General features: G+C 38.3%; 1 protein-coding gene across 1 annotated transcript; it reads left to right on the top strand.

The window, feature by feature from the left end:
* The first annotated feature begins 23,512 nt into the window (after positions 1-23,512).
* Positions 23,513-25,735, top strand: UBQLN2 (ubiquilin 2). Its single transcript, XM_032848967.1, has one exon. It carries the CDS (start codon positions 23,811-23,813, stop codon positions 25,671-25,673), a length of 1,863 nt encoding a protein of 620 aa, XP_032704858.1. The 5' UTR covers positions 23,513-23,810; the 3' UTR covers positions 25,674-25,735.
* Positions 25,736-27,092: the final 1,357 nt, after the last annotated feature.

The raw sequence follows: 27,092 nt of genomic DNA on the forward strand, positions 1-27,092 counted from the left end.
GGCTAAACAGCCATTATCTTCATTAGTTACCCTCAGCAAGTGTCTCTGCACCTATGCTGAGTGGTGAGGGAGGGAAATGGTGACTGGTGGTTCTTTTGTTCCCATAGAGGCAATGCTACCTCTACAGATGCACTTCAAAAAGTACAAGCAGTCTCTCCCTAAGCCCCTCAGAGCAGTCTGACCCAGGGTTGCTTGTTTGCCTATTCTCTAGGAGTAAGGAAGTGTCTTCAGGTCTCTATCCCAGCCAAGCCCAGGGACCTGTAAAATTACAGTCTTAGAGCCACACTAGTTGTAAAAACTCATAATATGCAGCTTCTTTCATTTTCCCAGCCACTGCCTTTAAGGAAGTGTTTTACTTATGCAATCCTCTGTGCACTCCTCTCTCTCTTTTTGTCTCTCTCTCTTGCTCTCACTCTCATTCTTGCTCTCTCTCTCACCCCTCCATGACCACAAATCTGTCTCCTCCACAGCAGCACCTACTTTCTCTTTTCCCTCCAAAACACATCTCCACACTTCCTACCTTTCTCAAAGTGGCCTCTGCTTTTGCTGTAGTTGTGTAGTTTGTTCTATCAGTTCTCAGATAAATTTCTTGAGTATTCAGAATGATTTGATAGTTAATTAGCTGTGTTTGAGGGCTGAGGCAACTCTAAGATCTCCTAGTATGCCACCTTCTTAGCTCCCATAGTGCAACTGATTCTTTTTTTAAAAAATATTTTATTTATTTATTTGAGAGAGACTGAGAGCGACAGAATGAATGTGCATGAGATGGGAGAGGGTCAAAGGGAGAAACAGACTTCCCACCAAGCAGGGAGCCCAATATGGGACTGGATCCCGGGACTCCAGGACCATGACCTGAGCTGAAGATATTTGCTTAAACAACTGAGCCCCCCAGGTTCCCATAACTGATTCTTTTTTAAACTATCTTTATCTTCCTACTATTTGGAAAGACTTTGTATAGCCCGACTCAATTTTAACACTTACCTTAAATAGTACTGCTATCATTTATGTTTCTACTATCACAACCACTTTTTTTTTTACATTTAAAAAATTTTAAAGATTTTATTTATCTATTTAAGAGAGAGAAAGTGAGAGAGACAACACAAGCTGGGGGGCAGGCAGAAGGAGAAGCAGACTCCCCAGTAGGCAAGGGGATCAATGTGGGGCTTGATCCCAGAACCCTGGGATCATGACCTGAGCTAAAGGCAGATATTTAACTGACTGAGCCACCCAGATGACCCTATCACAACTGATTTTTATCATCAACAGTAGTCATTACCTTTTCAAGATTTTGAAATTTCTTTATTATAGAACACACGACTTTTAAAATAAATATTGCATTCTCCTTAGGGTTTTTAATTGGGTATTTTCAACATCTGATAGGTTTGGACAGCAACATCACCACTCATCAATAGATGCCATCTGCAAATGCCAATTTGAAGACTCTGGGCTATATAAAATAATTACCAGCTATTCTATTTGTCTAATTTAGAAATTTGCCATGAAAGCAGTCATCTTGGAAAGAGATTTGTTTTACAGTTCAACTACAATAGAACTCTCCATTTTTCTGTTGCCATTGGAGATTCTCAAGTACTTTCTTCCCTTTCTATGATTTTTTTCCACTGATACTAGTTTGTTGGGAATGCACTTGCAAATGCATGTGGAAGAAGTAACTCCTCCCACTGTCTCCAGTTATATTTTTATTGGCATTCTTATTTGCATTTAGGAATCAGTTTTTACATATAATATTTTCAATAGTGGCACATTCTTTGTTTTTTTTTATTATGTTCAATTAGCCAACATATAGTAAATCATTAGTTTTTGATGTAGTGTTCAATGATTCATTAGTTGCATATAACACCCTGTGCTTGTCACAACACGTACCCTTCTTAATACCCATCACCTGATTATCCCATTCCCCCAACCCCTCCCTTTTGTAACCCTCAGACTCTGGGAAACAATGGTGGCACATTTTAATTTGACTGTAATGTAGCTAACTTCAATCCTTAAACATGCTATAAGCTTAATTAGCTTTATAAACTGTCTTGGAAATTTAACCTCTACTTTATATAATTATTGGTATATTTATATAATTATGTAAGCCCCAGAAAATTTTTATTGCCTAAAATATCCCCTCTGGCCAACATTCTATCCTTAAAGAGATTAAGCTTTGATGACTTCTAAAATGATAGTTTCACTTTCTTCTCATACTTTCACTTTACCAATCAATTCTACCTATTGTTCTGATTGAAAGTAGCTCTTGTTCTACTGATTTCTACATTCTGATGGAATACCTACTCTCTCGCTTTTCTATGTCCAGTCCTCCACATTATTTTTACTTATACCTGAATATTTTTCTCCTACCTCTCATTTTCATTTTTCTTCTGTTGATTTTATAAATCTAGACAGAATTTACTTGTTCTAAATTATTTTGGAAAATGTTCCTAAAATGTAACTTATTCTATAGTTAATAATTTAAAATCTCATTCTACCCAGGACAGTGAGGCAGACTTTCACTCCCATGTCATATTCTTCTCAAGTCTCAGTTTTCAGTTGGAAGTCCCTCAAGGTTATATATTTCTGATGATAAAAGACATGGGAAGATACACTGAAGGAAAAGTATTAGCTGTCATCATCATCATCATCATCATCATCAGGTGAAAAAGATTCATCCTCTAGGATGAATATTCTTCCTTCTAATAAAATAACCTAAGTGTGTTCTTGGTCTTTTCTAACTCATCTCAGTGCTTCAGTGCTTCCACTCTTTAGGAGACAGAGCAAAGGAAGGGAAAGCTTGAACTCCTCCATAAACAGCCCCCAACTCCAATGCCTATGGGACCAACTTGATAAGAAAATGAATGAAGTGCACTTGGTAGAATCAGAATACATGGCTTATCTAAATGGGACAGCCATTACTTAGCTCCAGTCAAGTTGTGGCCCTTCAAATATATGAGTCCAGTGTAGTCAAGTCATCCAATTTTGAAAGAAAAGTTTAGAATATAGATGTGTATGAGATTTGCCAAGTTTTAGGTGTTGGCAGGCTAATGCAGCCCATGAGTTGCCAGATCGTGATTTGTGTCCTAGAAGCTGAAGTGGATGTCTTTTCAGCATTTCTGGCACATTCAAGAAAATATGACTTGCACATTCATTCTCTATAGACAAACTAAATGAAAAATCAAAATTATTAGATTATAAGGAGTATTCAGTCAAAAGAAAAATGATAGGTAATTTGAATATACATTCTCCAGAAGAGAATATATATCTTCCAGACAGACTGTACCTCTGTTCTGATATTTTTGCATTTCATGGTTTAACTTACCAAGGGCAAATTTATTTCATTTATTCAATTTTCAGAGTTGAGGGTGTATCAGAATAATCAATACTTCTCGTATGTATTTACTGCCTATAACTACAACCCTGAAGTGTACCCACTGTAATTAAATTTTTTGCTATTGAAGAAACTGAGGTGCAGAGAAATGAAATGAACTGCACTAAGGCCATACAGCCATAAGTGAACAAGTCTGAGTTAATATCCCGATGTTTTTGGCTTATTCTGTGCTCTTGTTATTATACCACACTATTGTCTTTCTAAGTCTCAGTGTATTATTTGTTCCCATGTGCATTAAAAGGAATGGGTAACAATCATGGGATTTTCTTTAAGTTCTATAGATACACTCCAGGAAGACAATACTACACTTAATTAGTAAAATAACCTCAAGACCTCAGCAAGAAGAGTTACTTTCTCTGGATAAGTTCCTAAAAGAGGAACTGTTTAATAAAATTGTCTCCATGTTTTATCAAGCTTTTGTTATTAGAATATTGTCATTCTGATAACTTGTGCCTACCAAATAACCTAATTCCAACCAGAGTATGAAGTGTCTGTTTCTTTTAGTACCACTAATAATGTTACTCATATAGTGCTTACTATGAATAGTGCACAGTTTTAAGTATTTGCTGTACATTAACTTATTGGATTCCCTGATAGCTTTTCCTTTCATAGATAAAGAATACCAAGGCACAGAGACTGAATTACTTGCCCAACCTCCTGCACCTAAGTGGAAATAGTGGAACCAGAATTTGAACCTAGGCAGTCTTAGATCACTGATGTTAACACTATTATCAGTCTCTTTAATTTTATAGACAAAAATATTTCAATTATTTCAATTTATATTTATTATTTAAGTAGATAATCTATTTTTCTTTTTCAGTTCTTTCTCCATTCCTTCCCTTCTTTTCCCTCCTTCCCTCTCTTCTTCCCTTTTACCTTTCTTGCATTCTTCTTTTCTATCTGAACATGCTTTTCCACTTTGTAATATTAACATATCAGTTAATGTCCTTTGTATATTTTTTTCTTTGCATGTTCATTTTGAGATAATGAATTGTAAAAAGTCTGTTATGTCATGGATACTAAGATGTTGTGTGCTATAAATGTAAATATTTTAAATTGACTTTAACCTCATTTTTTATTATATATTTGATATATAGAAATTTTAAAATCCTTATTTAATGAAATCTATGACTTTTTCCATTTATTTTTTGTCATTATAGTTATCACCATACCTAAATTATAAAAATATTGTCTATAATACTTTTTGAGAAAGTTTGTTTTCTAATTTTTCATCTAGAATTTATTTTGGTATATGACATGAAGATTCAAGGAAGACAATTTTTTCATTTTGTAACACTGTTCGGATCCATTATTTTTCTCATGTCATTTCCATCAGTTCAATAGGATTTGGTAAAGAGAAGAGGTAAAAAAGCATAAGCTTAGTTGTCACCTTGAACAAGAAAGCTGATTTTTAAAAAACCTAATTATTCATTTTCTTATTCTTTTTTAATAGCCTTATATTTTTTACTATTTAATAGTTAATTTTTATTTTTAAATTTAAATTAAATTAATTAACATATAATGTATTATTAGTTTCAGAGATAGAATACACTGATTTATCCATCTTATATATACCCTATGCCCATTCATTCTTTAGTAGTATACTCTAGCCTCCATGTATTTGAGTTCTTTCCAAATTTCCTTTTGTGATTGAGTTCAAATTTCAAATATTGGGATCTGAAAATATGCAGGAAATCATCCCTATCTTTTGGTACTTGTTGAGACCTGATTTGTGACCCTGAGTGTGATCTATTCTGGAGAATGTTCCATGTGCATTCGAGAAGAATGTGTATTCTGTTGCTTTAGGTTGGAATACTCTGTATATATATATGGAGTCCATCTGGTCCACTGTGTCATTCAAAGTCTTTGTTTCCTTGTTGATCTTCTGCTTATATGATCTGTGCATTGGTGTGACTGGGGTCTTAAAGTCCCTTACTATTATTATATTATTATCAATGGTTTTCACTAATTTTGTTAATTGGTTTTTATAAAGGGCTGCTCCCATGATAGGAGCATAAATATTTACATTGGTTGGATCATTTTTCTTATCATGTTCAGTTAGTCAAGATATATTACATCATTATTTTTTATGTAATATTCAATGATTCATGAGTTGTGTATAATACCTACTGCTCATAATAACATGTGCCTCCTTATTGCCCATCACCCAGTTGTCCCATTTCCCAACCCCCTCCCTTCTGTAACCCTCAGTTTGTTTCCCTGAGTCCAGAGACTCTTATGGTTTGTCTCCCTCTTTGATTTCTTCCTATTCAGCTTTCCCACCCTTCCCCTATGATCCTCCATGCTATTCCTTATATTCCACCACTAAGTGAAACCATATGATAAATGTCTTTCTCTGCTTGATTTATTTCACTTAGCATAATCCTCTCCACCTCCATCCATGTCTATGGATTGGGAGAAGATATTTGCAAATAACATTTCAAATAAAGGGCTTTTATCCAACATCTATGAAGAACTTATCAAACTCAACACCCAAAAAACAAATAATCCAGTCAAGAATTGGGCAGAAGACATGAACAGACACTTCTCCAAAGAAGACATACAAATAGCTAACAGATGCATGAAAAAAACTACTCAAAATCACTAGTCATGAAGGAAATACACATCAAAATTAAAAGATTCCACATCACACCAGTTATAAGGACAAAAATTATAAGAAAGGAAACAACAATTGTTAGATCTCTTATTGATTAGACACTTTAATTATGATATACTGCCCTTCTTCGTCTCTTATTACAGTCTTCGGTTCAAAATCTAATTTGTCTGATAGGATTGGTACCCCAGGTTTCTTTTGAGGTCCATTAGAATTATAAAATGTTCTCAAACCCTTCACTTTCAGTCTGGAAGTGTCTTTGGATTTAAAATGAGACACTTGTAGTCAACATATTGACAGGTCTTGCTTTTTTATCCAATCTGATACCCTTTGTCTTTTGATTGGGGGCATTTAGCCATTTTATATTCAGAGTAATAATTGAACGATATGTATTTAGTGCTATTGTATTACCTATAAAGTCACTGTTGTATATTGCCTCTGTTCCATTCTGGTCTGTGTTACTTCTGGTCTCTCTCCTTGCTTAAAGGATTCTCTTTAATATTTCTTGCAGGGCTTGTTTAGTGGTCACATATTCTTTTAGTTTCTCTTTGTCCTGAAAACTTTTTATGTCTTCTTTTTTGAATGACAGTCTTGCTGGGTAAAGTATTGGTGGCTGCATATTTCTTTTCCATTTCACACACTCAGTATATCCTTTTATTATTATTAGTTTTAAATTTCTTTTCAGTGTACCAGAATTAATTGTTTATGTACCACACCCAGTATATCTTTATACCACTTTCTGGCCTGCCAGGTCTGCGTGGAGAGGTCTGCTGCAATCTAACGTTTCAACCATTGTAGATTGAGGGCCTCTTGTCCTGAGTGGCTTTCCTGATGCTTTCTTTGTCTCTGAGGTTTGTAAATTTCACTATTATATGTCAAGGTGCTGACATATTTTTATTGATCTTGAAGGGGGTTGTCTGTGCTTTCTGGAATTGAATACCTGTTTCCTTCCCCACATTGGGAAGTTCTAAGCTATAATTATCTTCAATATAACTTCTGCCCATCTCTCTCTTTCCTCTTCTTCTGGGGTTCCAATTATTTTAAGATTATTTCACTTTATGGTATTACTAATCTCTGGAATTTTACCCTCATGATTCAGTAGTTGTTTATCTCTCTTTTTCTCAGCTTATTTATTCTCCATCATTTTGTCTTATATAACAACAATTCTGTCTTCAGCAGTTAGATCTCAATTTTTAATGGCATCATTAATAGCCTTTTTATTTTGACTTTTTAAAATCATAGTATGTTAGTCACCATACACTACATAATTAGTTTTTGATGTAGTGTTCCAAAATTCAAAGCTTGCATATAAGACCCAGTAATCCAGCCAATATGTGTCCTCCTTAATGCCCATAATTAGGCTAACCCATCTCCTACCCCCCTCCCCTCTAAAACCCTCAGTTTGTTGCTCAGAGTCCATAATCTCTCATGGTTTATCTCTCCCTCTGATTCTCCCCCTTCATTTTTCCCTTCCTTCGCCTAATGTCCTCCATGTTATTCCTTATGTTCCATGAGTGAGTAAACCATATGATAATTGTCTTTCTCTGCTTAACTTATTTCACTTAGCACAATCTCCTCCAGTTCCAACCATGTTGATGCAAAAGTTGGGTATTCATCCTTTCTGATGGCTGAGTAATATTCCATTGTATATATGGACCACATCTTTATCCATTCATCTGTTGAAGGGCATCTCAGTGCCTCCCACTGTTTGGCTATTGTGGATGTTGCTGCTATGAACATTGGGGCATGTATGTCCCTTCTTTTCATTACATCTGTATCTTTTGGGTAAATACACAGTAGTACAGTTGCTTAGTCATAAGGTAGCCCTATTTTCAATTTTTGAGTAATCTCCACACTGTTTTCCAAAGTGGCTGCACCAACTTGCATTCCCACCAACAGTGTAAGAGGGTTCCCCTTTCTCCACAACCTTTCCAACATTTGCTGTTTCATGCCTTGACAATTTTTGTTATTCAAACCAGTATAAGGTGGTATCTCAATGTGGTTTTGATTTTAATTTCCCTGATGATTAATGATGATGAACATTTTTTCATGTGTCTGTTAACCATTTGTATGTCTTCTTTGGAGAAGTGTCTATTCATGTCTTCTGGTCAACTTTTGACTTCATTATTTGTTTTTTGGGTGTTGAGCTTGAGAAATTCTTTAAAAATCTTTGATATCAGCCCTTTGTCTGTAGTGTCATTTGTGAATATTTTCTCCCATTCTGTGGGTTACCTCTTTGTTTTGTTGACTGTTTCCTTTACTGTGCAGAAGCTTTTTAACTTGATGAAGTCCCATAAGTTCATTTTCACTTTTGTTTCCCTTGTCTTTAGAGACGTACCTTGAAAGAATTTGCTGTGGTCAATGTTGAAGAGGTTATTGCCTATGTTCTCCTCTAGGATTTTGATGGATTCCTGTCTCATGTTAAGGTCTTTCATCAGTTTTGAGTTTGTCTTTGTGTATGGTGTAAGACAATGGTTGAGTTCCATTCCTCTGTGTATAGCTGGCCAATTCTTCCAGCAGCATTTATTGAAGAGACTGTCTTTTTTCCATTGGATATTTTTTTCTGTTTTGTTGGAGATTATTTGACCACAGAATTGAGGGTCCATATCTGGGCTCTCTATTCAGTTCCATTAGTCTGTGTGTCTGTTTTTGTGCCAGTACCATGCTGTCTTGGTGATCACAGCTTTGATACAGCTTTCAATCAGGCATGTGATGCCCCCAGCTTTGTTTTACTTTTTCAACATTTCCTTAGTGATTTGGGTCTTTTCTCATTCTGTATAAATTTTAGTGTTGTTTGTATCAATAGCTTGGAAAATGACATTGGTATTTTGATCACAATGGCATTGAAAGTCTGCATTGCTCTGGGCATCATAGATGTTTAAACAATGCTTATTCTTCCAATCCATGAGCATGGAATGCTTTTCCATCTTTTTGTGTCTTCTTCAATTTCTTTCTTGAGTGCTATGTAGTTCCTTGAGTATAGATGCTTTACTTCTTTGGATAGGTTTATTCCAAAGTATCTTATGGTTTTTGGTGCTGTTGTAAATGGAATCAATTCTCTAATTTCTCTTTCTACCATTTCATTGTTAGTGTATAAGAAAGCAACTGATTTCTGTGCATTGATTTTCTATCCTGCCACATTACTAAATTGCTTCATGAGTTCTAGTAATTTGAGGATGGAGTCTGTTGGGCTTTCCACGAGAAGTATTATGTCATCTGTGAAAAGAGAGAGTTTGACTTCTTCTTTGCCAATTAGAATACCTTTTATTTATTTTTGTTGTCTGATTGCTGTTTCTAGGACTTCTAGTACTATGTTGAACAATAGTGGCAAGAGTGGGCATTCTTATCATGTTTCTGATCTTATGGGAAAGGCTCTCAGCTTTTCCCCATTGAAAATGAAATTTGTTGTGGGTTTTTCAGAGATGGATTTTATGTAGTTGAGGAATGTTCCTTCTATCCCTATATCCTGAAGAGTTTTAATCAGGAAAGGATGCTGTATTTTTACTTGATTAGATTTAATTCTTCTGCTTCTCCAGAAAGGGACTCTCTCTTGTCTTCTATGCTTTTTTTCAGGCCCAGCTACTATCATTATAATCATTATTTTATACTCTAGTTCCAACATCTTACTTATATCCACACTGAGTAAGTCAGTGTGGCAGTCAGTACTGGCAGTCAGTACTGCCTCTTGTTTCTTTTTTGAGGTGAGATTCCCATCTTGTCATTCTTGAAGAAAGTGGTTGCTTTTTTATTTGTAGAATTCCAGCAATTCTTTTCTTAGATGTCCGGTTTAGTTCACAGGTGTTCAGAAGGATTTGGTAGGTATTTAGCTGAATTCCTGGAACCAGACAAAACTAAGGTCTCCTACTCATTCACCATCTTTGAAAATCTCTTATTCTTTTTCTTACAAGTTTCTTACCTGATCTGCTAAGATTTTCTATTTCTTGAATATATTTTGGTCATGTATATCTTCTTAGAAATGTAATACATATACCTATTTTTCCCTGTTAATAGCAAGGAATTGTACAATGTATTTCATCATTATTTCAAACATATCCCCTTCACCTGTGATTGAGTCTACTTAAGCAATACTAAATTTTTGTCTTAATCTTGTTCTTCCCTTAAGTTTCAACTAAGTAATGTGCTTCTCACTAACAAAGTCATGTTCCTTCATTCACTGGAATGCTAATTTTATTTGGTTTCAAGTTATTTAAACAATATACTAGATATTTGGGGGGGGGAATGGGAAAAAAAAACCTCACATGATCCATAAAGTGGGGAAAGAACTAAAGAAAATGTGCTTTTGGCCAAACTCACAGAAACTGAGAATAGAGTAGTGGTTCCCCAAAGACACGGTTAGTGGGAAATGTGGAACTGTTGGCTAATGGGTAAAAATTCCAACAATTAGATCACCAAGTTATGGGATCTAACATACAGCATGGTGATTATAGTTAATAATATTGTAATATATACTTGAAAGTTGTTAAAGGAGGGGATGTTGGCAAGATGGCAGAGGAGTAGAGGACCCCATTTCAACTGATCCCCTGAATTTAGCCGGATATCTATCAAACAATTTTGAACACCAAGAAAATCAGACTGAGATTTAGGAATATATATCTGAATCTCTACAAGCAGAAAAGTGACTGCTTTTTGCAAGGCAGGACATGTGGAGTCATGAAGCTGCAGGGAGATGTCAGAAGATAAACAGAAGAAGGAGCGAGCCTCCATAAGCTATCTCCTGGAAAGTGATATAACACTGGAGCACTAAATCAGAACCCTTAGAAATCTACTGTAGTGAGGGACAGCCCTCTCTGAAAGGGGTTCTGGAAATGAAAAGACAGTATTCTAGGTAGGGCATTGTGGTCTTGGGATACAAGGAGCCACAGAGAAAAAGGGAGTGCCTGAATGAGTAGAGTGCCTGAACTAGTAGAGTGCCTGAGCAGTGCAGCCAAGTAGCAGGTTATGGTCAGCTAGCCCAGGAAGGTACTCTCAGCTTCAATCACCATAAAACACAAGCTAGGCTGGTCAATAATAGCTCTTTTCCTGAGCAACCTGAAAAAGTATGGAACCTGCACCCACAACTGGTCAAAAACTCATAGAGCAGTAGAGGTCCAGAAAAGTCATTAAAGCAGTACCTCAACATGATCCAGGAGCTTTGGGTGCATGCACATGCGAGCTGTTAGCTCTTGTGTTTTTAGAGTCACAAAGGACAGTGGCACTCACAGGCCCCAGGGACTACCTCAGAGAGTTGTAGTGGACATACACCCTGGGAGGCTGTGGTTGTTGGCTTCCCATTCAGAATTAGAAACTGTTTGTCCTGGTGGGTTTATTCAAGAGGACAGACAGCGAATTTTCTGCTCTGGGACAGAAGTTTGGGTGAGGCCATTTTTCCTCTGATCATCTGGAGATGCACAGAAAACCTCCAGGGAACAAAAGTCACACAGAGAACAAGTTTCCACTAAGCCCATCCCCCTGACAGGGGATGAGGCAACTCCACTCAGGCAGGGTTGCCTGAGAAACACCATGGCACACCCCTCCCACAGAAGACAGTCTGGGAGAACAGGTAGATGACAATTCTATGGATCCCACAAGACTGTAAAATTCCAATGCCAGGAAAAAATAGTATATTGAGCTCCAGCTGTTGCATCACGACTTGTTTCTTTTTCAGATAGAATTCTCCTTTTTTTTTCTTTTTTTATGTTTCTTTTTTTATCTTTTTTCTCAATTCAACTATATGCTTATTATATCAACTTGTATTTCTTTGATTTTTTAAGATTTTATATATTTCTTTACTTCTCAGAAAGCAAGAGAGAGAGAGAAAGCACAAGCAGGGAGAGCGGCTGGCAGAGGGAAAAGCAGGCTCCTGCTGAGCAAGGAGCCTGATGTGAGACTTGATCCCAGGACCCTGGGATCATGACCTGAACTGAACTCAGACACTCAACTGACTGAGCCACCTAGGTGTCCCTCAACTTGTATTTCATAGTTGCTTTATAACTTGTATTTTTTCACACCTGTATTTTTTATAAATATATGCTTCATTTTAGTCTTTTTTTTACGCTATTCCATTTTATCTTTATAGATATATAGTTTTTACATTTCTTGCAATTTTGGGAGGTAGTGTCTTCTAACACACAAACCAAAATTCACCCAGGAACAGGTGGAACACCCTGCTTTCTCCACACTGAGAGATTATAATCACTCTTCCCCTCCTCCCTTTTTTCTTTTTTTTTTTTAAATTTTCAATTTTATGCTTGTGTTTCATTTCAGCTTTGATTTTGGGTGCTGGTTTCCAACCACTCTGGATTTTGCTAGGGTGCATCTTGCTAGGGTCGTGGTTGATATTTTGGACTATGTTAATTTGCTCAGCAATTCTTCAACAGAATGACTAGGAGGAGGAACTCTCAACATAGAAACAGAGACAATGTCCTCCACCGCAGAACTAATAGATATGGATATAAGCAAGTTTTCAGAGGTAGAATTCAGGATTGCAATCATAAAGACAATAGCTAGGCTTGAGAAAAAAGTGTTAGTGACAACACAGCATCTCTAAAGACAGAAATAAGATGTACTCAGGCCAAACTTAAAAATACTATGGATGAAATGCAGTCTAAAGTTAATACTCTAATGGCCATGGTAAGTGAGGCAGAATAAGTCAGTGATCTAGGAAGTTGAGGAAAACAGAGATAGGCAGCTAGAAGCACATGAAAAAAGGCTTGGAAAGATTAATGATACCATAACATGATCCAATGTCAGAATTATTGGTATCCTGGAGAGGTTGGAGAGAAAGAGAGGGCTTGAGGAATTTTTGAGCAAGTAATAGCTGAGAAATCCCCTAATCTGGGGGAAGGAAACAGACATTTATGTCCTCTTAAGAGACAGAGAGGACCCCTCCCAAGATCCATAAAAATAGATAAACACTCTAAAATATAATAGTGAAGCTTGCAAACCTTAGAGAAAAATAAACTATCCTGAGAACAGCTAAGGAGAGGAGATTCCTTACATACAGAAGGAGGAATATCAGAATAACATCAGACCTTTCCACAGGAACATGGCAAGCCAGAAATGGCTGGCAAGACATATTAAGTGTACTAAATGAGGAAAACATGCAGCCAAGAATACTTTATCCATCAAGGCTGTTATTTAGAATGGGTGGAGAGATAAAGAGCTTTCAGGACAGGCAGAACCTGAAAGACTATGTGACCACTAAACCAGCTCTGCAAGAAATATTAAGGGGGATACTGTAAGGGTAGAAAGACCCCAAGAGTCACATAGACCAGAAAGAAACAGAAAATCCTCAGAAACAAAGACTTTGCAGGCAATACTATGGCACTAAATTCATATCTTTCAATAGATTCTTTGAATGTAAATGGGCTGAATGTTCTCATTAAAATACAAAGGACATCAGATTGGACAAAATCAGACCCCATCCCTATGCTTTCTACAAGAGACTCATTTGGAACCTAAATACACCTCCACATTGAAAGATTTAGAAACATTTACCATGCCAATGGACCTCAAAAGATAGAGTAGCAATCCTCATATCAGACAAATTAGATTTTAAAGCAAAGACTTTAGTAAGAGAGGTAGAGGGAAACTATATTACACCTAAAAGGTCTATCCTACAAGAAGATCCAACAATTGTAAATATCTATGCTCCAACATGGGAGTAGTCAATTATATAAACCAATTAATAATCAAAACAAAGAAACATATTGGTAATTATACATCGATAGTGGGAGACTTCAACAACACACTCACAGCAATGGACAGATCATCTAAGCAGAAGATAAAGAAGTGAGAGGTGTGAATGACATATTGGACCACATTGATATATCAATCAAATCAATATTGATTTTTATATTGTAGATATATAAAAAACATTCCATCCTAAAACAACAGAACACTCATTCTTCTCACGTGCACAAGGAACTTTCTCCAGAATAGATTACATACTGGATCACATTACCAAAAGATTGAGATTATTCCCTGCATAATTTCAGAACACAATGCTTTGAAACTGGAAATCAACCACAAGAATTTTAGAAGGAACGCAAACACTTGGAGGTTAAAGAGCATCCTGCTAAAAAATGAATGGGTCAACCAGGAAATTAAAGAAGAACTTAAACAATTCATGAAAACCAACAAAAACAAAAGTACATCAGTTCAAAACCTATGGGATAGTGGAAAGACAGTCCTTAGAGGAACTACATAGCCATCCAAACTTCTCTCAAAAAATTAGAAAAAACACAAATACAAAAGCTAACTTTACACCTAAAGGACCTGGAGAAAGAATAGCAAAAAAAAGCTTAACACAAGTAGGAGAAGAGAAATAGTAAAGATTAGAGCAGAAATCAATGAAGTGGAAACTAGAAGAACAGTAGTACAGATCAATGAAACTACAGGCTGGTTCGTTGAAAGAATTACTAAGATCGATAAACGTCTCACCAGATTTATCCAAAAGAAGAGAGAAAGGACCCAAATTAATAAAATCATCAATGAATGGGGACAGATCATGACTAACACCAAGGAAAGGGAGATAATTATTAGAACTTATTACCAGCAGCTATATACCAATAAATTAGGCAATCTGGAAGAAATGGAGGCATTCCTGGAAACTTACAAACTACCAGGACTGAAAGAGAAAGAAACAGGCAAAGTGAACAGAGCAATAACCAGCAAAGAACTGATATAGTAATCAAAAAGCTCCAAAAAACCAAAAGTCCAGGGCCAGATGGCTTTCCAGTGGAGTTCTATGAAACATTTATAGATGAAACCATACTTATTCTACTGAAGCTGTTTCAAAAAATAGAAATGGAAGGAAAACTTCCAAACTCGTTCAATGAGGCCAGCATTACACTGATCCCAAATCCAAAGACCCCCACCAAAAAAAGAATTACAGACCAATATCCCTGATGAACATGGATGTCAAAATACTCAACAAGATCATAGATAATAGGATCCAACAATACATTAAAGATATTATTCATCATGACCAAATGGGGTTTGCCCCTGGTCTGTAGGGTGGTTCAACATTCACAAATCAATCAACATGATATAGCACATTAATAAATGAAAAGACAAGAACCATATGATCCTCTCAACTGATGCAGATATGGCATTAGACAAAATACAGCATCCTTTCTTGATTAAACATCTTCAAAGTGTAGGGATAGAAGGAACATACTTCAATATAATAAAAGCCATCTATGAGAAGCCCATAGCAAATATCATTGTCAATGGGGAAAAGCTGAGACCCTTTCCCTTAAGGTCAGGAACATGACAGGGATGCCCACTCTCCACTCTTGTCCAACATAGTACTAGAAGTCCTAGCCTTAGTGATGAAGTTCTAGAACCTAGGTGAGGTTCGGTGGGGTGAGGTCCGGAGCCGATGACCAAGAAAGAATTCTTGAGACATCTTTGGTGCAAAATGGTGGTTTATTAAAGCACGGGGACAGGACCCATGGGCAGAAAGAGCTGCTGCTCCGGGTTGTGAGGGATGGCAGGTTATGTACCCTGCGGTTGGGGGAAGGTGAGGGAAAAGGGGGTTTCAATGGAGCTTTCATATGCTAAAGAGGGCCTACAAGGTGCCAGGATACTGGAGGTCTTGCGGCTTGATCAGTGTTGTCTTTTGGCAAACCATTAAAATCAAGATAGTTGGGAGATTCCTGGTGGGATGTCACATTTCTGCTATCAAACGTATTTGTTAGTGAGATTTAGGTTCAGAAGAGATTTAACTTTTTTTTACATTTCCTTCTACCTCAGCCTCCTTCAGTTTTGCTTATGGAGGGGAAGGTGACATTAGGGCTTGAGGAACTGAGTTATTTGCCTCTGGAAATTGTGCTATTGATAAGGTAACTTCTTTGTTCATAGATCTCTAGGACATTTGTAAACCAAGGGAGACTCCTGTCCTGCAGGATTGTGATCTCGTTTATGGCAGTCAGGGGTGCCTGAGGAATGTCACACATATTAATGCGGGGAGTGAGCGGATGGAGAGGGGGTGCAAGGTGCCAGCTTTTACTTTGTCCTCAGCCAGCCTCCTGCTCCCTCATCATTAGCAATCAGACAACAAAAAGAAATGAAAGGCATTCAAATAGAGAAAGAAGAAGTCAAAGTCTCTCTCTTCCCAGATGTCATGATACTTTATGTATAAAACCCAAAAAACTCCACCTTCAAAATACTAAAGTCATACAGCAATTCAGTAACATGGCAGAGTACAAAATCAATGCAGAAAAATCAGTGGCATTTCTGGCACTATCAATGTAACTGAAGAAAGAGATATTAAGGAATCAATTCCATTTACACTAGCACCAAAAAACATAAGATACCCAGGAATAAGCCTAACTAAAGTGGTAAAGGAGCTATTCTTTAGAAACTTCCAAACAGTTATGAAAGAAATTGAGAAAGACACAAAGAGATGGAAAAACATTCCATGCTCATGGATTGGAAGAATAAACATTTTTAAAATGACTGTGCTTCCCAGAGCAATCTACACATTCAGTGCAATCCTTATGAAAATAGCATCAACTTTTTTTTGCAGAGCTGGAACAAACAATACTAAAATTTGCTTGGAACCAGAAAAGACCCCAAATTGCAAGGGGACAGTTGAAAGAGAAAATCAAAGCTGAGAACATCACAATGCCTAACTTCAAGCTATATTGCAACCCTGTGATCAACAAGACTGCATTGTATTTGCACAAAAACAGGCACATAGATCAATGGAACAGACTAGAGACTCCAGAAATGGACCCTTAACTCTATGGTCCACTGATCTTTGACAAACCAGGAAAGAATTCTCACTGGAAAAAAGAAAGCCTCTTCAATAAATGCTGCTGGGAAAATTGGATGGCCACATGCAGAAGAATGAAACTGGACTATTGTGTTACACCATATACAAAGATAAACTCAAAATGGATGAAAGTCCTCAATATGAGATGGGAATCCATCAAAATCCTATAGGATAACATAGGCAGTAACCTCTTTGACATCCACCACTGCAACTTCTTTCAAGGCATGTCTCCTCAGACAAGGGAAACAAAAGCAAAAAAAGGAATTTTGGGGACTTCATCAAGATTAAAATCTTCTGCACAGCAAAGGAAACAGTCAAGAAAACAAAGAGGAAACCCACGGAATAGTAGATATTTGCAAATGACAGTACAGATAAAGGGCTGGTATGCAGATCTATAAAGGATTTACCAGACTCAATACCCAAAAACCAAAAAGTCCGGTCAAGAATTGGGCAGAAGACATGAACAGACAGTTCTCCAAAGAAGACATAGAAATGGCTAAAAGACACATAAAAATGTTCAACATCACTAGCCATCAGGAAAATAGAAATCAAAACCACAATGAGATACCACCTTACACCAGTTAGGATGGCAAAAATTAACAAAACAGGATACAACAAATGTTGGTGAGCATATGGAGAAAGGGGGATTCTCTTACACTTTTGGTGGGAATGCACGCTGATACAGCCACTTTGGAAAACATTATGGATGTTCCTCAAGATGTTGAAACTAAAGTTACCCTACTAGTCAGCAACTGCACTACTAGGTATTTACCCCAAAGATACAGGTGTAGTGAAAAGAAGGGGCACATACACCCCAATGCTCATAGCAGTAAAGTCCACAATAGCCAAACTGTGGAAGGAGATGAGATGTCCTTCAACAGATGAATGGATAAGAAGATGTGGTTCATATATACAATGGAATATTACTCAGCCATCAGAAAGAATGGGTACCCACCAGTTGCATTGACATGTATGGAACTGAAGGGGATTATGCTAAGTGAAATATGTTAAGCAGAGAAAGACCATTACCATATGTTTTCACTCAAATGGGGAACATAAGGAATAGCACAGAGGACCATAGGGGAAGGGAGGGAAATCTGAAGAAATCCGAGAGGGAGACAAACCATGAGAGACTCTGGACTCCAGGAAACAAACTGAAGGTTACAGAGGGGAGTGGTTGGGCGTGGGGAAACTTGGTGATGGGTATTAAGGAAAGCACATGTTGTAAGTGTTGGAGAAGATGTGGAGAAAGGGGAACCCCCTTACACTGTTGGGGGGAATGCAAGTTGGTGAAGCCACTTTGGAAAACAGCATGGAGATTCCTTAAGAAATTAAAAATAGAGCTACCCTATGACCCTGCAATTGCACTACTGGGTATTTACCCTAAAGATAGAGATGTAGTGAAAAGAAGCACCATCTGTACCCCAATGTTCATAGCAGCAATGGCCACAATCACCAAACTGTGGAAAGAGCCAAGATGCCCTTTAAGAGACAAAAAGGATAAAGAAGATATGGTCCATATATTCAATGGAATACTACACCTCCATCAGAAAGGATGAATACCCAACTTTTGTATCAACATGGACGGGACTGGAAGAGATTATGCTGAGTGAAATAAATCAAGCAGAAAGAGTCAATTATCATATGGTTTCACTTACTTGTGGAACATAAGGAATAACATGGAGGACATTAGGAGAAGGAAAGGAAAAGTGAATTGGGGGAAATTGGAGGGGCAGATGAACCATGAGAGACTGTGGACTCTGAGAAACAAACTGAGGGTTTTGGAGGGGAGAGCAGTGTGGGGATAGATGAGCCTGGTGGTGGGTATTAAGAAGGGCATGTATTGCATGGAGCACTGGGTGTGGGGCATAAAGAATGAATCTTGGAACACTGAAAAAATAAAATTAAAAAAAAGAATAATCAGCTTTTACTCTGATATGTGCCTAATGGAATGGAAAGGCAAAATTGATTGCTATTGTTAATGTGTTGAGTGAGAATAATCTTAATAAATATGCACATAAAATTTTTAAAAGGGAGGACACGTGTTGTGATGAGCACTGGGTGTTATTTGCAAGTAATGAATTTTTAAACACTACATCAAATCTAATGATGTAGTATATGTTGGCTAACTGAACATAATAATAAAAAATAATTTAAAAAGGGAAGTTGCTAAAAGAGTGAATTTTAAAGGTTTTCCTCACAAAAGAAAATGTAATTTTGTGACAGGATGGAGGTGTTTGTTAATGCTATGGTTGTCATTTTTTAAAAATATATAAGTATATTAAACCAGTGAGTTTTATACCTAATTTTACACAATGCTATGTGTCAATTATATTTAAATAAAGGTGGGGAAGTGGGGAAAACAGCAATGGCCAATACAACACTAAATCTCTGTCTGCTGTGCCTCAACTGTTGTCCCTATGGGGGAGCCCTCTTTGGTAATGTCTTTCTTACAGTTTCTCAGAAAATATCCTTATATGGAGGAACTTCTGGATGATTCCTAGTGATTGTTAATTCTGCTCTCTTAATAGAGTTTATGATAGAAAAAAAAATGTGCTTTGGGGAGACACTAGGAAGAGAATGAGTGTGCTTTTGCCCCTACTGTGCTCTTTGGTAAGGGACTTGTAAGAGAATCACGTAGTAATGGTTTATTTATTTGACTTGCTTCTTCAAAGAATTTATTTTTTTCCTCAAGTTTTTATTTAAATTAGAGTTAGTTACATTAGTTAATGTTAGTTAGTAACATTATTTTCAGGTGTAGAATTTAATGATTCATTACTTACAAATAACACCCAGTGCTCATCACAGCAAGTGCTCTCCTTAATAACCATCACCCATTTAACACATTCCTCCCACCCACCTCTCCAGCAATCCTCAGTTTGTTCTCTGTAGGCAAGAGTCTGTTTCATGGCTTGTATCTCTCTCTTTTCCCCTGTGTTTTCTGTTTTCTTAAATTCTACATATGAGTGAGATCATATGATCTTTGTCTTTCTCTGATTTATTTCCCTTAACATAATACTCTCTAGCTCCAACCACATCATTGCAAATAGCAATATTGCATTATTCTTTTGGCTGAGTAATATTCCATTGTATATGCATATATACTATATCTTCTTTATATGTTTCTTTTTTTTATTTGACAGAGAGAGATCACAAGTAGGCAGAGAGGCAGGCAGAGAGAGAGGGGGAAGCAGGCTCCCTGCTGAGCAGAGAGCCCGATGATGGGGGGGGGGGGGCTCAATCCCAGGATCCTGTGACCATGACCTGAGCTAAAGGCAGAGGTTTAACCTACTGAGCCACCCTGGCGCCCCCTTTATATGTCTTTTTTAAATGACCATTCATCAGTTGATGGACATTTAGGCTGTCTATATAGTTTGTTCCTCTTTTCTTTTGTATCCTATTAACCATACTATGTTTATTTAAGTTTTTATTTAAATTCCAGTTAGTTAACATACAGGGTAATATTGCTTTAAGGTATACAATATAGTGATTCAACATTTCCATACAGCACTGCACAAACACAGTCCTTAATCTCAATCACCTATTTCACCCATCCCCCCACCCATCTCCCCTCCAGCAAGGATCAGCCTGTTCTCTACAGTTAAGAGTCTGTCTCCTGGTTTGCCTCTCTCTTTTCCTCCCTTTGCTCATTTGATTCTCCCAATCTCCACCTATGAGTGAAATCATATGGCCCTTGTCCTTTACTGACAACTGACTTATTTTGTTTAGCATAATCTCTCTAGCTCCATCCACATCATTGCAAATGGCAAGATTTCATTCTTTTCATTTCTTCTTTATCCATTTAACTGTCAATGGACACTTGGGCTATTTCCATAATTCGGCTATTGTAGAGAGTGCTGCCATAAACAGTGGGGTGCATGTATCCCTCTGAATTAGTATTTTTGTATTCTTTGGGTAAATACTCAGTAGTGAGATTGCTGGATCATAGGGTAATTCCATTTTAACTTTTTGAGGAATCCTCATACCTTTTTCCACAGTGGCTGCACCAATTTGCATTTCCACCAACAGTGCAAGAGGGTTTACCTTCTTTCACATGATAACCAATACCTGTTGTTTATTGTGTTGTTGATGTGAGCCATTCTGGCAGGTGTGAAGTGAAAAATCATTGTAGTTTTGATTTGTATTTCCCTGATGATCAGTAATGTTCAGCATTTTTTTAACGTGTTCATTGTTTTTTAATTTTTTTTATTTTTCAGCATAACAGTATTCATTATTTTTGCACCACACCCAGTGCTCCATGCAATCCGTGCCCTCTCCAATACCCACCACCTAGATCCCCCAACCTCCCACCCCCCACCCCTTCAAAACCCTCAGATTGTTTTTCAGAGTCCATAGTCTCTCATGGTTCACCTCCCCTTCCAATTTCCCTCAACTCCCTTCTCCTCTCCATCTCCCCTTGTCCTCCATGCTATTTGTTATACTCCACAAATAAGTGAAACCATATGATAATTGACTTTCTCTGCTTGACTTATTTCACTCAGCATAATCTCTTCCAGTCCTGTCCATGTTGCTACAAAAGTTGGGTATTCTTCCTTTCTGATGGAGGCATAATACTCCATAGTGTATATGGAAAACATCTTCCTTATCCATTCATCCGTTGAAGGGCATCTTGGTTCTTTCCACAGTTTGGCGACCGTGGCCATTGTTGCTATAAACATTGGGGTACAGATGGCCCTTCTTTTCACTACATCTGTATCTTTGGGGTAAATACCCATTGACAATCTGTATGTCTTTTTTGGCAAAATGTCTATTCATGTCTTCTGCCCATTTTTTAATTGGATTGTTTAAAATGGATTAAAGACTTAAATGTGAGACCTGAAACCATAAAAATCCTAGAAGAGAACACAAGCAGTAACTTCACTGACATGGGCCATAGCAACTTCTTTCTAGATAGGTCTCCTGAAGTAAGGGGAAAAAAAGTAAAAGTAAGCTATTGGAACTCCATCAAAGTAAAAGCTTCTGCACAGCAAAGGAAACAACCAACAAAACTAAAAGACAACCTATGGAATGGGAGAAGATATTTACAAATGATATATCTGATAAAGGATTAGTATCTGAAATATATAAAGAACTTGTAAAACTCAACATCAAACCAAACCAAACAAAACAAAATACTCAGATTAATTATACTATATAAATCCATTCCCCTATTGATAGACATCATCTAGATGAATATTTTTTCTTATTTTGAGATTTATTAAGGTATTTGCAGCCTAATGACTTTCAAGTGCTGTTAATGTTGGCTGGATACTGGAGGGTAAAATGTATTTTATGTATGGTATAAATCAGACTTAGAAATTATATACTAATTTGAAATTATTTGTTCTATTTTTCCAGGGCTATGTCTATTTATTTCTCTTTCTTAATCTTAAATTAGGTAAATATCTTAATGTCTGCCACCAAAATAGTGTTCTCATCAATTTCTACCTTTAGTATCCCCCCAAAATACCTTCTGATTTTTAAAAACTTATAAATGCACACCATTCTATAAAAGCTATCAGAAAATTTAAATTTTTATTTTAAAAATGAAAGGAATAGGTATTCATAATTTCAGCACTAAGTAATAACCACAATTAATGTATCAGTGCATAGCGTTCCAGATTTCTATTTGCACATACACTTAGAGAATTTACCTATACAAACTGTTTAAAAAGAATTTTAAAATAAAAAATGTATTTATTTTATCTTTTGGTATTGAAGCATACATCCTTGTATCGTTTCTAAATAAACAGAAATATACAAAGCTGAAAATGAAAATACTGCGCTTTCCCTTATAATTACTATTTATTCCATGCATACCTTTAAGGATACTTTATATCGGATGAATTAACCACTCTTTTTTTACACACAATACATAGTCTTTTATTGTATACCTAAATGTACTGTATATATTTCACCAATGCTGTATAAACACGCTGATTATCTTTAAAAATAATTTTAAGATGCTACAGTGCATATATATTTCATACATGTATATTTTTGCATTCTTATCTCATTATTTCATAGGGGAGGTGTCGAAAGAAGGCATTTCTAAATAAAGGTGGAAATATTTAAAATGATATATATTTTCAAATTGTGTTCTGATTACAGTAATTTACACTTCGACTGACATGAGAGTGTATTTTCTCAGCTCTCAGATGACAATAAGGTTTATCATTATTTTTCATATTCACAGTATGATAAGGCAGAATTAGAATCTCGTTATTTTAATAGAATTTCTTTTATTATTAGTGAGCTTAAGCATCCATTTTTACACCCACTGGCTTTGGGCTTTTGTAAAATGCATGCTCTAGCCCAGTCTGCTATGCATGCTCTAGCCCCTTCCCCCACTGGGGCTGTTATTCTTTTCCTTTTTGCTTAGTCAGAGTTCTTTTTCATTTTTCGTCTTTTACATGGGGTGAATTTGATTCAGGCTTTCATCCTTTCTCGCTTAAGAGACGGCATATGTATTTTCGTATTTAATATATTCTCCATTGGTCTTTTAATGTCCTCAGAAGCTGGCTCCTTTTCTCTCTCCCTCCCTCCTTCCTCTCTTTTCTCTTTGTTTCTATCTCTCTTTCTCTCTGTCTGTCTGTCTCTCTCTCTCCTTCCCCCCCCTCCCCCGTTCATAAGTTTTTAATTTTGAACGAGTCGAATCTATCATTCTGGGCCTGGCGCCGCGTCAGCAGAGGGGGCGGGGAGGCGAGCGCGGAACTGGGGGAGGGGACGGGGCGGGGAGGAGCGGGCAGAGCCGTTGCAGGAGTTGCTGGGAACGCGCTCGGTGTGATCACTCGGCGGCGGAGGAGGCCCAGAGATCTGAACGCCGACGCTTCTCCCGCGGCCTACAGAGTCTTCTCCCCACCAGAGGACCGGGAAACCGCAGTCTTCATCACAGAGGTACCGTGCTCTGCGTTCCCCGCCTGGCCCGGCCCAGCCTGCTGTGGCGGCGCCTCCTTCCTTCCTTCTTCCTTCGCTCTCTCTCTCGCCCGCCCGCGCCTTCCCTGTCTGCCTGCGTCACCGCGGCCGCCATGGCGGAGAACGGCGAGAGTAGCGGCCCCCCGCGCCCCTCCCGCGGCCCTGCTGCGGCCCAAGGCCCTGCCTCTCCCCCGGCCGAGCCCAAAATCATCAAAGTCACTGTGAAGACCCCCAAAGAGAAAGAGGAGTTCGCGGTGCCCGAGAATAGCTCAGTCCAGCAGTTTAAGGAAGCGATTTCGAAACGCTTCAAATCCCAAACCGATCAGCTAGTGTTGATTTTTGCCGGAAAAATCTTGAAAGATCAAGATACCCTGATCCAGCATGGCATCCATGATGGACTGACTGTTCATCTTGTAATCAAAAGCCAGAACCGACCTCAGGGCCAGTCCACACAGCCTAGTAATGTCGCGGGAACTAACACTACCTCCGCGTCGACTCCCAGGAGTAACTCCACATCTGTTTCCACAAATAGCAACCCGTTTGGGCTGGGGAGCTTGGGAGGACTTGCAGGCCTTAGCAGCCTGGGCTTGAGCTCGACCAACTTCTCTGAGCTCCAGAACCAGATGCAGCAGCAGCTCCTGTCCAGCCCTGAGATGATGATCCAAATCATGGAAAATCCCTTTGTTCAGAGCATGCTTTCAAACCCCGATCTAATGAGGCAGCTCATTATGGCCAATCCACAGATGCAGCAGTTGATTCAGAGAAACCCAGAAATCAGTCACCTGCTCAACAACCCAGATATAATGAGGCAGACCCTCGAAATTGCCAGGAATCCGGCCATGATGCAAGAGATGATGAGAAATCAAGATCTGGCTCTCAGCAATCTTGAAAGCATCCCAGGTGGCTACAATGCCCTACGACGCATGTACACTGACATTCAAGAACCCATGCTGAATGCTGCACAAGAGCAGTTTGGGGGTAATCCATTTGCTTCAGTGGGAAGCAGTTCCACCTCCGGGGAAGGTACACAACCTTCCCGCACAGAAAATCGGGATCCACTACCCAATCCATGGGCACCACCACCGGCTACCCAGAGTTCTGCAACCACCAGCACAACCACAAGCAGTGGCAGTGGGTCTGGCAGTAGCTCCAGCAGTGCTACCGGGAACACTGTGGCTGCAGCCAACTATGTCGCCAGCATCTTCAGTACCCCAGGAATGCAGAGCTTGCTGCAACAGATAACTGAAAATCCCCAACTGATCCAGAATATGCTGTCTGCACCCTACATGAGAAGCATGATGCAGTCACTGAGCCAGAATCCAGATTTGGCTGCACAGATGATGCTGAATAGCCCTGTGTTTACTGCAAATCCTCAGTTGCAGGAGCAGATGCGTCCACAGCTCCCAGCTTTCCTGCAGCAGATGCAGAATCCAGACACACTGTCAGCCATGTCAAACCCAAGAGCAATGCAGGCTTTAATGCAGATCCAGCAGGGGCTACAGACATTAGCCACTGAAGCTCCTGGCCTCATTCCAAGCTTCACTCCAGGTGTTGGGGTAGGGGTGCTGGGAACTGCTATAGGCCCTGTAGGCCCAGTCACACCCATAGGCCCCATAGGCCCCATAGTCCCGTTCACTCCCATAGGCCCTATTGGGCCCATAGGACCCACTGGCCCTGGCTCCACTGGCTCTGGCGGTCCCCCTGGGCCCACTGTTTCTAGTTCTACACCCAGTGAAACCACTAGCCCAACATCAGAATCTGGACCCAACCAGCAGTTCATTCAGCAAATGGTGCAGGCTCTGGCTGGGGCAAGTCCTCCACAGCTGCCGAATCCAGAAGTCAGATTTCAGCAACAACTGGAACAGCTCAACGCAATGGGGTTCTTAAACCGTGAGGCAAACTTGCAGGCTCTAATAGCAACAGGAGGCGACATCAATGCTGCCATTGAGAGGCTGCTGGGCTCCCAGCCATCGTAATTACATTTCTGTACCTTGAAAAAATGTATCTTATTTTTGATAATGGCTCTTAAATCTTTAAACACACACAAAATCGTGCTTTGCTTTCATTTTGATTCTTTTAAAATCTGTCTAGTTATAAGTCTAATATGCATTTTAAGGTGGAGTCCATCCCTCTGTCCCTCCCTCCTGTATCTACCCATCCTTCCCCCTCCCCTCCCCACCCCTTCCCTCCCTCCTCTCCTCTCCCTTCCCTTTCCTTCTTGCCTCCCCTCCCTCCCTCCTTTTTTCCTTCCTTCCTTCCTTCCCTGTTTTGAATGGTAGTAATCGTATTCAATGCTGTTTCACTCAAAGGTGTTGCATGCAAACACTTCTCTTTATTCTGCATTTATTGTGATTTTTGGAAACCGGTAACAACCTTCACAGTTTTGTCCTACAGATGTCCAGTTTATTTGCATTTTAAACATTAGCCTATGATAGTAATTTAACGTAGAATGAAAATATTAAAAACAAGCAAATTACTGAAGCTCTCTAATTTGTGGTATAATATTGCTTATTGTGACTTTGGCATGTATTTTTGCTAGCAAAATGCTGTAAGATTTATACCATTATTTGCTCTTTTTTGCTATATTTGTACACAGTACAGTAAGCACAATTGGAACTGTACATCTAGAATTATTACAACAGAATCTAAGCAGAATATGTGTAACCAAAATGAGAAAAAATATAAGAAATCTTCCTGGAGCTAGGTGTGTCTCACAGTTTTGTAGAATCTTACAGCATCTTTGATAACTCAGTGAAAATGTTGGCTAGGCAAGTTCAGTTAAAATATAGTAGAAATGTTTATCCTGGTATTTCTAAGTATACATTTAATTGTACAGAAAACTTACAGTGTGACATTGTATCAACATTTTCAAATTAACTGTATATGACCTTAATTTTTGTGCAGCCTGAAGGATCAGTGTAGTAATGCCAGGAAAGTGCTTTTTACCTAAGACTTCCTTCTCAGCTTTTCCCATAAAGAGACCCTAATAAGCATTTTGATCTGTAATTGGAAATGTAACTTTCACTGAAGAGTGTCATGTGATGTTTGCATTACTTTTACTTGCTATGTATAAAGGAAACTGTATCTTTTGACTCTCAGTTATTTCTCTTGTGCACAGGGAAAAATGCATTAAAAATGACTAAAAAAATAAAAAAAAATTAAAAATGGATACATCTTTTCTTTTTTGCCTTCTGGCTCTAGGATCATGTTTAGCAGGATTGCCCCACCCCAAGATTATATAAATCTTACCCTGTATTTCTCTTAATTTTTATGGTTTTGTTAAAAGAATTCCTTTGCCCTATCTGGAACTTTTCAGATGTGTGGGTTTAGGTATTCTAACTTTTTTTTATCCCCAAAGGGTTAGTCAGTTGTTAGCTAAAATTTTGATTCACTGC

Source organism: Lontra canadensis, unplaced genomic scaffold, assembly GCF_010015895.1.
Source record: "Lontra canadensis isolate GAN:19392208 unplaced genomic scaffold, GSC_riverotter_1.0 scaffold216, whole genome shotgun sequence".
Taxonomy (NCBI): domain Eukaryota; kingdom Metazoa; phylum Chordata; class Mammalia; order Carnivora; family Mustelidae; genus Lontra; species Lontra canadensis.